At 47.5% G+C, this 18807-nt stretch overlaps 1 protein-coding gene across 1 annotated transcript in view; it reads left to right on the top strand.

Moving 5' to 3' along the window:
- The first annotated feature begins 12106 nt into the window (after window positions 1-12106).
- LOC139226311 (heparin cofactor 2-like) overlaps window positions 12107-18807 on the top strand; it is a 30599-nt gene continuing 23898 nt past the window's right edge. The window contains exon 1 of the mRNA XM_070856973.1: window positions 12107-13104. Coding sequence (XP_070713074.1) covers window positions 12297-13104 — 808 coding nt within the window. The 5' untranslated portion in view covers window positions 12107-12296. The remainder of the gene's footprint in view (window positions 13105-18807) is intronic.

Genomic DNA, 18807 nt, shown 5'->3' with positions numbered 1-18807 from the left:
CCACACCTGGAGTACTGCGTACAGTTCTGGTCTCCGTATTTAAGGAAGGATATACTTGCATTGGAGGCAGTTCAGAGAAAGTTCACGAGGTTGATTCCTGAGATAAAAGGGTTGCCTTTTGAAGATAGGTTGAGGAGGTTGGGCCTATATTCATTGCAGTTTAGAAGAATGAGAGGTGATCTTATTGAAACGTGTAAGATTCTGAGGGGGCTTGACAGGGTAGATGCAGAGAGGGTGTTTCCCCTCGTGGAGGAATATAGAACAAGGGGCCGCCCATTTAAAATGGAGATGAGGAAGAATTTCTTCTCTCAGAGGGTCGTAAATCTGTGGAATTCTCTGCCCCAGAGAGCTGTGGAGGCTGGGTCATTGAATATATTCAAGGTGGAGATGGACAGATTTTTGAACTACAGGGGAGGCAAGGGTTATGGGGAGTGGGCAGGGAAGTGGAGTTGAGGCCAAGATCAGATCAGCCATGATCTTAATGAATGGCGGAGTAGGCCCGAGGGGCCAAATGGCCGACTCCTGCTCCTATTTCTTATGTTCTTATATAAATACAAGTTATTGTTGCTGTTGTCAGGGGGGAAGCAATCAAGAGCCGGAACTGTTGGACTGCTCTCGTGTTCTTTTTCATCTCATCACTTTAAATGCCGGACTACACACACACATTCAGTTGTGCAGTGCAGGGTCAGGTTTTTATTGGAACTGCATATCTCACAAAAAAATATTATGAGAGCTCTATGAGACATCGCGATTCCAGTGTGAGCTGCTGAACAGTCGTTCACTCACATCTCTAATACCTTTGATCACTGCACTCCATGTATACCACTAATAAATAAAAAGACTTGCATTTATATAGTGCCTTTCACGACCACCGGATGTCTCAAAGCGCTTTACAGCCAATGAAGTACTTTTGGAGTATAGTCACTGTTGTAATGCGGGAAACGCGGCAGCCAATTTGCGCACAGCAAGCTCCCACAACAACAAGAATAACAACTACTTGTATTTATATAGCGCCTTTAATGTAGTGAAACGTCCCAAGATGCTTCACAGGAGTATTATGAGACAAAAAATTTGATACCGAGCCACATAAGGAGAATTTAGGGCTGGTGACCAAAAGCTTGGTCAAAGAAGTAGGTTTTAAGGAGCATCTTGAAGGAGGAAAGAGAGACGGAGAGGTTTAGGCAGGGAGTTCCAGAGCTTAGGGCCCAGGCAACAGGAAGCACAGCCACCAATGGTTGAGCGAATATAATCAAGCAATAAAATAAATAACCAGATCATCAGTTTTAGGGATAAATATTGTCCCCAGGACACCGGGGATAACTCCCCTGCTCTTCTTCGAAATAGTGCCATGGGATCTTTTACGTCCACCTGAGAGAGCAGACGGGGCCTCGGTTTAACGTCTCAGCTGAAAGGCGGCACCTTCGACAGTGCGGCGCTCCCTCAGCACTGCACTGGGAGTGTCAGCCTAGAAGTTTTCTGCTCAAGTCTCTGGAGTGGGGCTGTGAACCCATGACTTTGTGACTCAGAGGCGACAGAGTGAGTCACTGGCTGAGGCAGCCAATTCGAGCACTGTCGCTATTGACACAGCTCTGCTCCTGCAGCACTTGGGGACTATAATTAGCCTCGGTGTCCGCTGGCAAGAGGGTAAAACAAAATCCTACCGGCTTCCCGTCAACCATGGCTATCCAGCGCTTCCTGGTGGGAACCGCGCAAGTTCGAGGCAAAGCCCCTATCGTGGATTGAGCACCCCTGTTAATTTGCGGCAACAGATTCAATTCCTTCCTGGGGTGCAGTGTCGCTCCCAAGAGAACCCGGCGATACACTTATTCATGCGGCTATACTGCCAGATTCCATGAGTAGCAGCCAAGAAGTCCATCTGGCGGAAAAAAAGAGTCAGATGCAAGAGAAGAAGGGGAACAAATCTGAAGAATCACTTTTCCACTGAATTAACAGTCAGCTCCAAGCAGCTTCAGAAAAAACAGCGAATTGACCGTCACCACAGTTCATTATGCAGCAGTATTTTATCAGGCAGAATCGATATTCCTTTGAGTGCTGGACTGATAATACTTATCTCGCAGCCCATGCATCTTAAGCTGCTAAGCTTCTGAGCCCAGTTTTACAGAGAGTAATGGCTATGTGGAGAACATGCAGCTAACACGCACCCTGGAGACCGACACAGGGCAATATAACATATTGACGGGCTGAGATGATGTCTGCTTTGTATCTGGGATCTCAAGCCATGAGATTTATTGTTGCCATCGAGCACAACTTAGAGTGCACCGTTATTTATAGCAGGGATGGAGGGAATTTGTCTCCCCTCAATTTTCTCTCCTTGTTTCACGAAGGTGGTTCTGCGGGCATTGGCCTTATCCAGGCGGATGTTGTTGGTGTGTGAGCCCATAACACTAAGCGGAGAGTGAGGTCGGACTTCACAGTCAAGCCTGATCATTGCCACACCAAACACTCATACACACACACACACACACGCACAGGCTTGCTTACACTACATACACGCACGCAAATGCCCACAATTACATACACGCACAAATACTCACACATAATCTCTCACAAATAAATATCCACAAACATTCACACACAAACATAAGAACATAAGAAACAGGAGCAGGAGTAGGCCACCTGGCCCCTCAAGCCTGCTCCGCCATTCAATAAGATCATGGCTGATCTGATCATGGACTCAGCTCCACTTGCCTGCCCGCTCCCCATAACCCTTTACTCCCTTATCGCTCAAAAATTTGTCTATCTCCGCCTTAAATATATTCAATGACTCAGCCTCCACAGCTCTCTGGGGCAGAGAATTCCATAGATTTACAACCCTATGAGAGAAGAAATTCCTCCTCATCTCAGTTTTAAATGGGCGGCCCCTTATTCTAAAACCATGCAGGGAACATTAAGACGGATTACAAAAGTTTCCATAGATATGTAAAGAGAAAAAGGTTAGTAAAGACAAACGTAGGTCCCCTGCAGTCAGAATCAGGGGAAGTCATAACGGGGTACAAAAAAATGGCGGACCAATTGAACAAGTACTTTGGTTCGGTATTCACTGAGGAGGACACAAACAACCTTCCGGATATAAAAGGGGTCGGAGGGTCTAGTAAGGAGGAGGAACTGAGGGAAATCCTTATTAGTCGGAAAATTGTGTTGGGGAAATTGATGGGATTGAAGGCCGATAAATCCCCAGGGCCTGATGGACTGCATCCCAGAGTACTTAAGGAGGTGGCCTTGGAAATAGTGGATGCATTGACAGTCATTTTCCAACATTCCATTGACTCTGGATCAGTTCCTATGGAGTGGAGGGTAGCCAATGTAACCCCACTTTTTAAAAAAGGAGGGAGAGAGATAACAGGGAATTATAGACCGGTCAGCCTGACATCGGTAGTGGGTAAAATGATGGAATCAATTATTAAGGATGTCATAGCAGTGCATTTGGAAAGAGGTGATATGATAGGTCCAAGTCAGCATGGATTTGTGAAAGGGAAATCATGCTTGACAAATCTTCTGGAATTTTTTGAGGATGTTTCCAGTAGAGTGGACAAGGGAGAACCAGTTGATGTGGTATATTTGGACTTTCAGAAGGCTTTCGACAAGGTCCCACACAAGAGATTAATGTGCAAAGTTAAAGCACATGGGATTGGGGGTAGTGTGCTGACATGGATTGAGAACTGGTTGTCAGACAGGAAGCAAAGAGTAGGAGTAAATGGGGACTTTTCAGAATGGCAGGCAGTGACTAGTGGGGTACCGCAAGGTTCTGTGCTGGGGCCCCAGCTGTTTACACTGTACATTAATGATTTAGACGAGGGGATTAAATGTAGTATCTCCAAATTTGCGGATGACACTAAGTTGGGTGGCAGTGTGAGCTGCAAGGAGGATTCTATGAGGCTGCAGAGCGACTTGGATAGGTTAGGTGAGTGGGCAAATGCATGGCAGATGAAGTATAATGTGGATAAATGTGAGGTTATTCACTTTGGTGGTAAAAACAGAGAGACAGACTATTATCTGAATGGTGACAGATTAGGAAAAGGGGAGGTGCAAAGAGACCTGGGTGTCATGGTACATCAGTCATTGAAGGTTGGCATGCAGGTACAGCAGGCGGTTAAGAAAGCAAATGGCATGTTGGCCTTCATAGCGAGGGGATTTGAGTACAAGGGCAGGGAGGTGTTGCTACAATTGTACAGGGCCTTGGTGAGGCCACACCTGGAGTATTGTGTACAGTTTTGGTCTCCTAACCTGAGGAAGGACATTCTTGCTATTGAGGGAGTGCAGCGAAGGTTCACCAGACTGATTCCCGGGATGGCGGGACTGACCTATCAAGAAAGACTGGATCAACTGGGCTTGTATTCACTGGAGTTCAGAAGAATGAGAGGGGACCTCATAGAAACGTTTAAAATTCTGACGGGTTTAGACAGGTTAGATGCAGGAAGAATGTTCCCAATGTTGGGGAAGTCCAGAACCAGGGGTCACAGCCGAAGGATAAGGGGTAAGCCATTTAGGACCGAGATGAGGAGAAACTTCTTCACCCAGAGAGTGGTGAACCTGTGGAATTCTCTACCACAGAAAGTAGTTGAGGCCAATTCACTAAATATATTCAAAAGGGAGTTAGATGAAGTCCTTACTACTCGGGGGATCAAGGGTTATGGCGAGAAAGCAGGAAGGGGGTACTGAAGTTTCATGTTCAGCCATGAACTCATTGAATGGCGGTGCAGGCTAGAAGGGCTGAATGGCCTGCTCCTGCACCTATTTTCTATGTTTCTATGTTTCTCACAAATACATACCCACAAAGATTCACACACAAACACACAGGCATACACACACACAATTACACACACATACAAAACACTCACACTTACATACACATAATTGCTCACATACACAAATGTGCGCAAATACACACATACACAGACTCACACACACAGACTTACACACACACAGACTTCTACACACACACACACACACACAGACTCACACTTACAGACTCACACACACACAGGCATACACACGCACAAATGCTCACACTTGTACACACAAAATCGCTCACAGATAGACACCCACGAACATTCACGCATACATGCCCACAATCGGCCATATATACACACAAAACCACACAGACGCTCACACTTGCACACATTCGCCTACAAATACACACACACACACACAATTACATACAAATGCTCAGTTGTGCGCACTCACACACTATGTGGTGGGAGTAGGTGGGCAGTCACCAGAGGGCAATGGGGAGTGGGAGCATAGCCACTGCAGGGCCAGCAAGCCCCATAACCCTTCCCAAGGCTCCACCATTAACTCAGCCCAGACCGGGCATCAGACCTGGTCTCTCCCGTTGCTGAGTGACACACCAGTTGGTGCATTTACCCATTCAGCCATCCGGGGGAAAGCTCACTGCAATGCCCTTCCTTAAATGGAACAGAGAATCACTGGAGAATATCACCACTAACCCCTATTCCTGAGCTCTGTTGCCTCCCCCTCCATCCCCTCCTCCCCACCCCACCCCCCCCACCTCCCAACCACCACTCCACGTCATGAAGATCACAAAGAAAATATATTTTTCTATCTAACGAAACACAATTAATAAACATTTTTCCGACTTAAATTCCAAAACATTTGCTCAAGGTCTGGCTGCAGCACTGGAGACAGCTGGGAGTGGCCCACAGCACCGACTGACCCGACCGTGAACTTTTATTATTTGTCGATCTAAGAAGGACCCTGTCTGGTTATATAAAGTGGTTACATATCACCAATCTTTCTACAGGTTAGTTATTGGTTATTCGAAGGTCGTGCATTCAAGTCCCACTTCAGAGATTTGGGGATGTAATCTAGGCTGATACTCCAGTGCAGTGCTGAGGCAGTGCTGCACTGTCAGAGGTGTCGTCTTTTGGATGAGATATTAAACTGAGGCCCCGTCTGCTCTCTGAAGTGATCCCATGACACTATTTCAAAGAAAAGCAGGGGAGTTCTCCCTGGTGTCCTGGCCAATATTTATCCCTCAACTAACATCACTAATAAAAACAGATGATCTGGTCATTACACTTGAATATAGGGGGTATGATTAAGAAGTTTGCAGATGATACAACAACAGACTGTGTGGTTGATAATGAAGAAGAAAGCTGCGGACTGCAGGAAGATATCAATCAACTGGTCAGGTGGGCAGAACAGTGGCAAATGGAATTTAATCCAGAGAAGTGTGAGGTAATGCATTTGGGGAGGGCTAACAAGGAAAGGTGTTATGTCTTTAGATGCTCTGATAATGACTCCACGAGGCAATGTATTGTACTTGAACTGTAGTGACCTTCGTCCATTTAATGTAACTCCAGAGGAAGTATCACATATGGTGGCCTGCCTTTTATACTAGGCCAGGTCCACCTGTACAGGTAACCTACAAGTCTCCCACTGCAGTGCCCTCTGGTGGCACACCTTAGTGACCATACAGCTGGTGTACAAGTTTCCCATAGTAGTGGCCTCTGGTGGCACATCATATGTAATAGTACAAGCAGTAAACATGTTTGGATACATAACATCACTCTCCCCCAAGTCCATAGTGCAAATTGCCTTCATGCATTGACTGTGTTCTGGGCTTAGCTCTATCTGCTTGACCTTTGGAGGGTCATTTTCATCTTGGGTGAGTGGGTGGTGTTTCGTTGGCAGTAGAGATGCTAGTGGTTTCTGATTGTGCATCCATGACCACTCCATTCTCTCCTCCCCCCCACCCCCCACCCCACATATAGATTATGCCGGTGGCTCATTACATTCATATACATTCAAGTCCAGGAAAAAAAAAATTGCATTTACATCATTACATTAGTGGTACAGTTGTGAGACAAGTACGTTTGACTGGTCAGGTCCATACTTGATACATACTTGGAATCAGTACTGGTGTTAGCACCGGTGCGTGAGGGCAAACTAGTACCAGAACTGCTGGATGGTGTCCAGGTAGTCTGGTGACGGCGCGGTGCCCAGTGCTGGCAGTGGGATCCCGATTGGCTCAAATTGACTGCTCGCGGGGCCTTTGCTGTTGCACCTAGCATCGGGCATGTTCACAGATGCCTGTGACCTCCCTGTCCTTTCCTTGCGCCCCGGGTCGCTGCTGCTCCCTGAGGAGCAGTCGTCTGGCAGTGCGCAGGGAACTGCTGACTAACTTGCCTGAGCGTTATTTGGTTTGGGATCCTGGCTGGTCCCAGTCCCATCTGGGAAAACCGTTGCGGGTGACCCTTCGTTCCCGGATGTAGCCTTGGTGGCGATAGGGTCTGGGGGCTGCGCCTTAGCGCAGTCTGCTCTTTCAAGCTCGTGGTGGTTGGTGCCATCGGGTGCCAATCAAAGGCAGGGTATCGATACCGGTGCCGTTGCCCTCCTGAGATTGTTTGCTCTGCAGAGTGTCTATTTTAGCTGCTTGTGGCCACATTTCGTGGTGCATCACTCTGGTCCCAGGGACGCAGGCTACAGCATTGGGTAGCTCACTGGACCGGCGTGCTCCCGATGGGTGTTTGCCCGCTATGTTAACTGAATGCAGTTGAAATCCTACATCGCACAACGTTTCATTACTCATTGTGGATAAACTGTAGCTCCAATCATAATCGCACGACTTTTCTTTGCTTATTACATGTATAAAACTCTGATCATCAATTACACATTTTACATCTAATTCACTGTTGCTATTACACTGATTGAGAATGTAGACCTGTCCTTTTAAGTGTGGTGGGTTGCTGGCCTCCTTTAAGAGAACCTTGCTATCTTTACCCCAACCATCTTCTACGCTTGGTACCACGTGTTGCTCCATCAGCGCTGCACCTCGTGGTCTGGCCGCCGCCACCTTTTTCTTCAGCACTTCACCTCGTGGTTTGGGCGCCATCTTTCTTCCATCCACGATGTCGACTGCTGTGTTCCTCTTCTCCCCAGGTTCTGCCATCGAGGCTGAGAAGTCACCTTTGGATCCGATTTTCTTCTTCCGGAGTCCTGACACTGGAACCCAGAAGGTGCATTCGGGTTGTCTCAGCTGGATCATCTCCACGCAGTCGTACTGAGTGGTCTGTGCCTTGGGTACTGTGCTGGACTGCTCTCTGGTGTCGGATCCAACCTCTGAGCGCGGGGGATGTCGATCGCTGGAGGGATGAAATCTTCCCAGCTCCAATGGATTTTCTCCATCCACCTTCTTCCGAGTAGCATTGGACCATCACCTGCAACAATCCACAGTGGTAACTTGTGCACCGCACCATCATGGAGTACCTTTACATCCACACTAACAACGACTGGGATAAGTTAATTGGTGTAGGTGCACAGCTTTGCCTGAACTGGGACCAACTTGGGTCGTTCAGCTTGATTGTCCCATAGCATCTCAAAGGCTTCTTGATTCATCACTGACTGGCTCGCCCCCGTGTCCACTTCCATGAAGACTGGAACGCCATTTATCTCGACTTCCATCCTCAACGGGGAACATTCTGTGGTGCAGATAAACATGCCATACACCTCATCATGGGGCTGAGCTGCCTCTCTGACTATCGTTTCATAATCCGCACTGGATTCATGGCCATCTGCAGACTCTTCATCAACACAGTGAGTCATATTTCTTTTACACATTCGCTGGAGGTGGCCCTTTGTGCTGCAACTTTTACACACATAGTCCTTAAAACAGCACTGGTGAGCTCTGTGATTCCCTCCCCAACACCAGCATGGTGCTACTTGATTAGCCCCCCTCGGCGGACTCTGAGTTAAGGGACTCGGGGGCCTGTTCTCTCTCCCCTGAGGAGATTCACATTCTACAGTTCAGCATCTAAAAGGCATCATTCTGTGTACAGTACTTGCCGGGTTTGAGTCCTGAGGATGAGTCATCCGCCTAGAGCCGCAGGTCGAGGTCATGGAATGCCTGGCTCATGGTGATGGGCTTCCACAGTGTGACTGTGGTATCCACAGATAGTAGCCTGTGAAGAAGGCCCTCGTGGCCGATTCCGATGACAAAGATATCCCGCATCGCTTCGGTGAGGTGGTCGCCGAAATCATATGGTGCCGCCAGCCTCCTGAGGTCTGCAGCATATTTCGCGATTTCCTGGTCTTCGGGCTGTCGGTGGGTGTAGAACCGGTGTCTGGCTGTGAGGATGCTCTCTTTGGGCTTGAGTTGTTCTTGGATCCGCGTTACAAGCTCCTCGTACGTCTTGGTCGTTGTCTTCGCTGATGCCAGCAAGTCCCTAACGAGGCCATAGACGGTGGGCCCACAACTGGTTAGCAGGATAGCTCTGTGCTTATCAGCCAGTGTGGCGGGATTATCGCCTGCCAGGTCATTTGCTGTGAAGAAATGGTCGAGCATCTCCACAAAGGCATCCCAATCATCACCATCGACGAATTGCTACAACGTATCAAGGTTAGCCATTTTAGTGTGAAAGTCCGTAATCTCGTCGCCAATTGTTATGTCTTTAGATGCTCTGATAATGACTCCACGAGGCAATGTATTGTACTTGAACTGTAGTGACCTTAGTCCATTTAATGTAACTCCGGAGTGAGTATCACACATGGCGGCCTGTCTTTTATACTAGGCCTGGCACACCTCTACAGGTAACCTACAAGTCTTCCACTGCAGTGCCCTCTGGTGGCACACCTTAGTGACCATACAGCTGGTGTACAAGTTTCCCATAGTAGTGCCCTCTGGTGGCACATCATATGTAATAGTACAAGCAGTAAACATGTTTGGATACATGACAAAAGGGAATACACATTAAATAGTAGGACATTGAGAAGTGTAGATGAACAAAGGGATCTGGGAGTGCACGTCCACAGATCCCTGAAGATAGCAGGCCAGGTGGATAAGGTGGTTAAGAAGGCCTATGGAATGCTTGCCTTTATTAGCCGAGGCATAGCATATAAGAGCAGGTGGGTTATGCTTGAACTGTATAAAACAATGGTAAGACCACAGCTGGAGTACTGTGTGCAGTTCTGGTCACCGCATTGCAGGAAGGATGTGATTGCACTGGAGAGGGTACAGAGAAGCTTTACGAGGATGTTGCCGGGAGTGGAGAATCTTAGCTATGAGGACAGATTGGATAGGCTGGGTTTGTTTTCCTGGGGACAGAGGAGGCTGAGGGGAGACCTCATTGAGGTGTATAAAATTATGATGACCTAGATATAGTGGATAGAAAGGGTCTATTTCCCTTAGCAGAGGGGTCAACAAATAGGGGGCATAAATTTCAAGTAATTGGTAGAAGGTTTAGAGAGGATTTGAGGGGAAATTTCTTTACGCAGAGAATTGTGGGGGTCTGGAACTCACTGCCTGAAAGGGTGGTAGAGGCAGAAACCTTCACCACATTTAAAAAGTACTTGGATGTGCACTTGAAGTGTCGTAACCTACAGGGTTACAGACCTAGAGCTGGAAAGTGGGATTAGGCTGGATAGCCTCTTGTTGGCCGGCACGGACACGATGGGCCGAAATGGCCTCCTTCCGTGCTGTAAGTTTCTGTGATTCTTCTATGATTCTCACATTGCTGTTTATGGGAGCTTGCTGTGCGCAAAATGGCTGCAGTGACTATAAAGCGCTTTGGGACGTCCCGAAGTTAAGCAAGGTGCTATAGAAATGCAACTTCTTTCATGCTACTTCTTTAACAGCATACGTTCCTCAGATAGATGGTGGAATTGATCCAGTAGCTCCAAATTCCCCTCCCACCCAAGCACACACCAGGACTTGAGGCATGAATGAGGTTGACATTGTAATGCTCTTCTTCAAAATACTGCCACAGGGTCTTTTATGTCCACCTGCGAGAGCAGACAGGGCCTCAGTTTAACACCTCATCCGAAAGACGGCACCTCCGACAGTGCAGCACTCCCTCAGCACTGCACTAGGAGTGTCAGTGTATGGCTCTCTTGTATGGCTCAGAGACATGGACCATGTACAGGAGACACCTCAAGTCGCTGGAGAAATACCACCAATGGTGTCTCCGCAAGATCCTACAAATCCCCTGGGAGGACAGACGCATCAACATTAGCGTCCTCGAACAGGCCAACATCCCTAGCATTGAAGCACTGACCACACTTGATCAGCTCCGCTGGGCAGGCCACATTGTTCGCATGCCAGACACGAGACTCCCAAAGCAAGTGCGCTACTCGGAACTCCTTCACGGCAAAAGGTGGGCAGAGGAAACGTTACAAGGACACCCTCAAAGCCTCCCTGATAAAGTGCAACATCCCACCGACACCTGGGAGTCCAAAGACCGCCCTAAGTGGAGGAAGTGCATCCGGGAGGGCGCTGGGCACCTCGAGTCTCGTCGCCGAGAGCATGCAGAAATCAAGCGCAGGCAGCGGAAAGAGCGTGCGGCAAACCTGTCCTACCCACCCTTTCCTTCAATGACTGTCTGTCCCACCTGTGACAGGAACTGTGGTTCTCGTATTGGACTGTTCAGCCACCTAAGGACTCATTTTAAGAGTGGAAGCAAGTCTTCTTCTTTTCCGAGGGACTGCCTGTGCTGATGATGATGATGGGAGAGTCAGCCTAGATTTTTGTGCTCAAGTCTTGAACCCACGACCTTCTGACACAAGAGGCGAGTGTGTGTACCAACTGAACCACCTCTGACACAGCCACAGGAATCCATGAGCTGCGCTGCCCATTTCAATTTCACAGAGCCACCGTCAGGAACGAATCAAACTTAGAGAAATCCGGCGCTCTTCACGGGCCTCAGGCTGCCCCAAAGTGCTTTACAATGAAGTTGCTTTAAAGATGCCAACAGAATTCTGTTCAGTAAAATTTGTTGCAAAGAGGTTGTGAAAGCTATGCTGAAGCAGAAAATATTTGGCAGCTGTTCTCCCTGGTTTAGACCAAGTAAACTACACCCTACACATGGAAACGGTTAGTGATGGAAAAAAAAAACCCTACAACTTATCCAATCCTGCAGCAAATGCTGGAGCCGCTTTACAGTGAGGAAGTCTTTCTGTCAAAACAGCGCGGAGAAAGGCTCTTACTCGGCCCTTGATTAATTTCAGTTGTTTTGGCACAGTTTGGGGAAATTCTTGAGCGCCTGCCTCTAACCTCTCTGATTCATTTAGCCTGCGGGGTCACCTCGTGTTGTGTAACAGCTGTGATTAAGACAGAAAGCCCAAGATCATTTGGGAAGTGGAGCTTTTTAAGTTCAGCTCCGCGCTAGGGGGAGTGGAACGCTGGCTGCTGTTCTGGATTTAAAAGGAGATTCCCCCCCAAAAAACACATTTACAGATTTCTTTTCGCCTAGGACAGAGGAGAGGGGGTGGTTTGCTGTTAAACTGAGGGGGAGGCGAGTTGTTTGACGAGAGTAACAGTGATGTTTTCCTGGTGGTGCTTTGTGCTGTGTGCACTGAGTTTCTTCAGCACGACAGTAGCTGGGGCTAGTCTAGACACTGGGCATGTGGCGCCCATAGAGAGTAACACTCTAACCAGGGAACTTCACTTTCCTGAGCTGGAAGAGTATGACTACGCTGAGCTGGAAGACTACGAGGATGAAGAAGACAACGACGGCTTTCCAGAAGAGGCGTTGGTCAACAAGAAGCAGTCTGCAGCTCCCAAGGACTCCGAGTCCATCCGTAAGAAATTCAGGGGCAAATCTCGGGTCCAGCGCCTGTCCCTGGTCAACGCCGATTTTGCCTTCGGTTTCTACAGGAGCTTGCTGAGGAGCCAGTCAGGGACCAAGAACGTGGTCTTCTCGCCCTTCGGGCTCTCCAGTCTGATGGCCATGGTCACGGTGGGAGCCGCCAACAGGACCCAGGAACAGATCTCCCGAGTCCTGGGCTTCGACCAGTTGGTCAGCACCAAGCCAGGCGTGGGCAGCGAGGCCCTCCACGATGTCTTCCACAAGCTCATCCACCGGCTCTACAAACATGACTTCGGCTACACGCTGAAGGATTTCTCCGGCGTCTACCTCCGGCAAGGGCTGAAGATCCGGAAGACCTTCAAGGAGTGGCTGAGGCACTACTACGGGGCTCACGCCGAGTCGGTGGACTTCTCGGACCCCCAGACCCTCACCAGGTTCAACCAGTTTATCTCCAAGGTCACCAAGGGGAAACTTGAGGATGTGTTGGAGGATATTGACCCTCAGACGGTGCTGCTCATCTATCAGGCGCTTCACTTCAAAGGTCAGTGTTTCAGGATACAGGTCCCCACTCTAACTATTCATCCAGACACATTTGTCCAGGTATATATTGGCCAGAATTTGTTGTCAAAATTAACAGGGAGACTGTTGCAATGTGAGAAACGCAGCAGCCAATTTGCGCACAGCAAACTCCCACAAACAGCAATGTGATAATGACCAGATAATCTGTTTTTGTTATGTTGATGGAGGGATAAATATTGGCCCCAGGACACTGGGGATAACTCCCTTGCTCTTCTTCAAAATAGTGCCATGGGATCTTTTACGTCCACCTGAGCGATTTATAATCAGGGATGCTCAAGAAGGCAAAATTTGAGGAGCGCCGATATCTTTGGGGGGGGCGGGGGGATTGTGAGGCAGAAGGTTGCAGAGATGGGGGGGGGGGCGAGGCCATGGAGGGATTTGTAAACCAGGATGAGAATTTTGAAATCAAGGCGCTGCTTAACCTGGAGCCAATGTAGGTCAGCGAGCACAGGGGTGATTGGTGAGTGTGACTTGATGCGAGTTAGGACACAGGGCAGCCGAGTTTTGGATGACCTCAAGTTTACGGAGAGTAGAATGTGGGAGGCCAGCCAGGAGTGCATTGTAATAATCAAGTCTAGAGGTTACAAAGGCATGGATGAGGGTTTCAGCAGCAGATGAGTTGAGGCAGGGGCAGAGATGGGCGATGTTACGGAGGTAGAAATAGGCGGTCTTAGTCATGGATATGTGGCCGGTAGTTAATTTCAGGGTCAAATATGATGCCTGGGTTGCGAACAGTCTGGTTTGCAAGCACATTAAACTAGAGCAAATTATGACCCATTATTAAAAAGGCAGGAACATTTTCATGCAGCAAGGTTGCAGGATCCATAGTAAATGTGTTACACGATGTAGAGTATGACATTTCCAAGAATTGTGATGGTATATTAGTGTTCCAACAAGCTGTGCCCCATGGCAGTACAGGAGACTGTGTTTGCAATGAATCAAATGTCAATCAGAAGCCAGACATTTTACCCATAGGGAAACGGAACGGAACAGAACAGAAGGGGAGGGGAGGGGACGGGTGGGGGCAGAGTAGAAACAATAATGTACGAGTTACCTCAGGCTATTGAGCAGCAATGGCAGAAGACTGGAAGCAGGCCAGTGCCTGCCTGCACTATTGGGCAGGTATGGATGGGTGGTGTAAGGGGATCCAAATGGGGTGGGTAGGGTCATTAGAAAAACCGCACACTCTCTCCTCCGTAACATCGCCCATCTCCACCCCTGCCTCAGCCCATTTGCAGCTGAAACCCTCATCCATGTTTTTGTCACCTCCAGACTCAACTATTCCAAAGCTCTCCTGGCCGGCCTCCTATCCTCCACCCTCCATAAATTTGAGTTCACCTCTGCTGCCCGCGTCCTAACTCGCACCAAGTCCCGTTCACCCATCACCCCCGAGTTCCCGGTTCCTGAACGTTTCAAATCTAAAATTCCCATCCTTGTGTTTAAATCTCTTCATGGTTTCACCCCTCTGTATTTCTGTAACCTCCGTCAGTCCTGTAACCCTCTGAGAACTGTGTGTTCCTGCAATTCTGATCTCCTATATGTGCCCCACTCCCTTCGCCCCACCATTGGTTGCCATGTCTTCAGCTTTCTAAGCCCCAAGCTCTGGAATTCCCTCGCTAAAGTTCTCCGCCTCTCCTTCTTTAAGATGCTCCTTAAAACCTACCTTTGTGACCAAGCTTTTAGTCACCACTCCGAATATCTCCTTTTTTGGTTCGGTATCAATTTTTGTCTGATTATGCTCCTGTCAAGCGCGCTGTGACTTTTAAACCTACCTCTGACCAAACTTTTAATTCCCTGTCCTAACGTCACCTTCTTCAGATCAATTATTTTGTCGGATTACGTTCCTGTGAAGCGCTTTGAGATGCTTTACTACGTTAAAAGTGCTAAGTTGTTGTTGCTGATTTAGTAATGTCCATTACGGAATACAGAACTGTGGTTCACAGTGTCTCTTCCTGACCTCTCGGGAGTGCTTGATATCTAACTGAGGTGGCACTGGTCTCTGGTTCAGTTTCACTTTGCCTTCACCAGAGGAACTGGCTTAACTTAGTCTAAAGGACATTCTTGTTGTGTGACACACCATCTACAATGTGCATTACTGGGACACCTCCAGCCGCAGTGTGATGTTATCTAGAGGGGTCATCAAATAGGAGGAATTCAAACAAAGTTCTATTTCCAGAAACATGGACATGGGAGTAGAGAACAAGGCAGCGGCACATCGAACATATCTGTTTATAGTGTAATCTGAGAAACATGGAAAATTCTCATCATATATTACTATTGGACGGGGTCCAAACTTCACAGATGTTTATGTGCTGTCACTGATATACTCTAGGTGGGGGATAAAGTGCAACTTTGAAACTTTTTTTTTAATCTCCAATTTAATTCCCTTCTCTCCCAAAGGCATTGACTCTTGCTGGGAAACATTTCAGTTAGGGATGGGCAATAAATGCTGGCCTTGCCAGCGATGCCCACATCCCGTGAATGAATCAATAAAAGTGCCAACAGTTCTGGAACTTTAATTATGTGTCAGCCATGCTCCATTGGTAGCACTCTTGCCTCTGAACTCAGAAGGTCGTGGGTTCAAGGGTCCACTTCCATAAGTTCAAACTTTAGGCTGATACTCCTGGGTATTGGTACCCAGTCACGTTACCACATGCATCCACTGTTTCCATAATGAGAGAGCAATCAACAGCAGGAATCCTGAACCAATTTTTTTCCCCCCTTCCAGAGTCCAATAGCACTATAAAGAAAGAAAGACTTGCATTTATATAGTGCCTTTCATGACCACCAGACATCTCAAAGCACTTTACAGCCAATGAAGTACTTTTGAAGTATAGTCACCGTTGTACTGTGGGAAACGCGGCAGCCAATCTGCACACAAACAGCAATGTGATAATGACCAGATAATCTGTTTTTGTGGTGTTGATTGAGGGATAAATATTGGCCAGGATACTGGGGATAACTCCCTTGCTCTTCTTCAAAATAGTGCCATGGGATCTTTTACGTCCAGCTGAGAGGGTAGACAGGGCCTCGTTTTAATGTCTCATCCAAATGACGGCACCTCCAACAGTGCAGTACACCCTCAGCACTGCATTGAGGCTAAGGCTAAATGTGGTGCCCCAGGCTGAAAGCAGCTAATTCAGCATAGACCAGGGATCAGATCGGGGGCCTCCTGGTCAGCATGGCTCAGTACGGCCTCAGATAATGCTGTAAGTCCACTGAAGAGCATAGTTTTCTTTGTCTCAGCCGAGACTCAGTGGGAAGCACACTCGCCGCTGAGTCAGAAGGTTGTGGGTTCAAGTCCCACTTCAGAGACTTGAGATCATAACATCTAGGCTGACACTCCAGTGCAGTGCTGAGGGAGTGCTGCACTGTTGGAGATGCCATCTTTTGGATGAGACGTGAAACCGAGGCCCATCTGTCCTCTCAGGTGGACATAAAAAAGCCAAGGTGCTATTTCGAAGAAGAGCAGGGAAGTTCTCCTTGATGTCCTGGCCAAAATGTACACATATCAACACATCTGGTCATTATCACATTGCTGTTTGTGGGAGCTTGCTGTGCACAAATTGGCTGCCGCATTTCCTATATTACAACAGTGACAACACTTCAAAAAGTACCTCACTGGCTGTAAAAGCGCTTTGAGATGTCCGGTGGTCGTGAAAAGCACTATATAAATGCATGACTTGCTTTTACTTTTTATTTGTTGTTATAATTGTTTAGCTTGCACATGCAAGTATTAATATCAAGAATTGTAGCATTCCACCTGCCAACAATCACATACACACACACAAACATAATATATTTAACACAAAATTAAAAGGGGTTTTTCAACTCTTCTAAGGAGGGCCTCAAAGGAGATCCTTTGCCAGATCAGATTATTCGACTTCACCCATAGAGGGCTGTAGTTTCTTAGACTCCGATACCTTGACGTTGCGTGCTGCGTGAAATTCGCTTCCATAGACACAGACCACATTGGTATGCAGTTCCATTGCTTGCTGTTTTAACAGAGGCTTCACCTCTGGAACAAAAGCAGGCAGAGGGACTGCTCGGGATCACTTTAAGCATTAACATTCCCACAGCGTAACTTCAAGGCATGAATGTTTTTAAAGCAAGCCGAGATTTAAGAGCAACGAGATAGGAGGCAGGAGACAGCTGGCAGAATGTCCAACAGCAGTAGATTTTGCAGAATCCTTGGGTGGCAAATTTCTTGAAAACATTTGTCCCAGTACAGGAGCCCCTGTTTTAATTGGGTGTAAACCAGGGCTATTCTCAGATTGCCTGCTACTCTGAGGTAACCTTTTCACAACATTTACAGAACATGTTCAAACCCTCACAGAAACATTTAGCACAGAAAGAGGCCACTTGGCCCTTTGTGTCTGTGCTATCTCTTCGAAAGGGCTATCCAATTAGTCCCGCTCCCCTGTGCCTTCCGCACAGCCCTGCAGATATTATTTACTTTTCAATTATTTATTCAATTCCATTTTGAAAGTTACTATCAAACCTGCTAACACCACACTTTCAGTCAGCGCACTCCAGATCACAAAAACTCGCTGCGTAAAATACATTTCTCCTTATCCCCCCCTCTGGTTCTTTTGCCAATTATCTTAAATCTGTGTCCTCTGATTACCGACCCTCTGCCACCCCACCGGAAACAGTTTCTCCTTATTTACCCTGATACGTAATTTTGAACGCCTCTGTTAAATCTCCCCTTAACCTTCTCTGTTCTAAGGAGAACAATCCCAGCTTCTCCAGTCAATCCACATAACTGAAGTCCCTCATCCCTGGTACTGTTCTGGTCAATCGCCCCTTAAACTTTTGTGCTCTAAGGAGAACAACCCCAGCTTCTCCAGTCTGTCAACATAATTGAAGTCCCTCATCTCTCTTAGAATTCTCTCAAATCTGCTCTGCATCCTATCTCAGATCTACTGACATGCTAGCAACGTTCGAAACAAGACCTCGCCCACATTGGCCGTCACGTAAACATTTGCAGAAATTATTTCCTGCACATTAATCATGCCAACTGCAATAAGAAATGTATTTATGTGCCAGAACCACAGAATATTTCTGAAACAATTTATTTTTAAAAAGTATTTTTAGCCTGCTTTCCTGATGGTTCTGTGGCTAGACTGAGGCATACAGATCAGGAGAAACATAAAACTTCATGATGTCCCAAAGCGTTTCGAAACCAATGAAGTACTTTTGTAACGCAGGAAACATTTGTGCACAGCAAGCTCCCACAAACAACAATGTGATAATGACCAGATAATCTGTTTTAGTGATGTTGATTGAGGGACAAATATTGGCCGAGGACACCTGGGAGAACTCCCCTGCTCTTCTGAAATAGTGCCATGGAATCTTTTACGTTCACTTGAGAAGGCAGACAGGGCCTCGGTTTAACATCTCATCCAAAAGATGGCACCTCCGACAGTACAGCACACCCTTAGCACTGCACTCACTGGGAGTGTCAGCCAAGATTTATGTGCTTAAATCTCTGGAGTGGGACTTGAACCCATGACTTTCTGACCCAGAGGTGACAGTGCTGCCCACTGAGCCACGCCTGAGCCCCCAGGCTCTGAATTAGCTAATGATAGTGAGATAACAATTGGCTGCTCAATGTCCCCAGACTATGTAAAAAGATTTGGATTTATATAGCCCTTTTCATGAC

This window comes from Pristiophorus japonicus, chromosome 16 (assembly GCF_044704955.1).
Source record: "Pristiophorus japonicus isolate sPriJap1 chromosome 16, sPriJap1.hap1, whole genome shotgun sequence".
NCBI lineage: Eukaryota > Metazoa > Chordata > Chondrichthyes > Pristiophoridae > Pristiophorus > Pristiophorus japonicus.
Note: the sequence above shows the minus strand (reverse complement) of the source record. Positions and strands in the feature narration are given on the sequence as shown.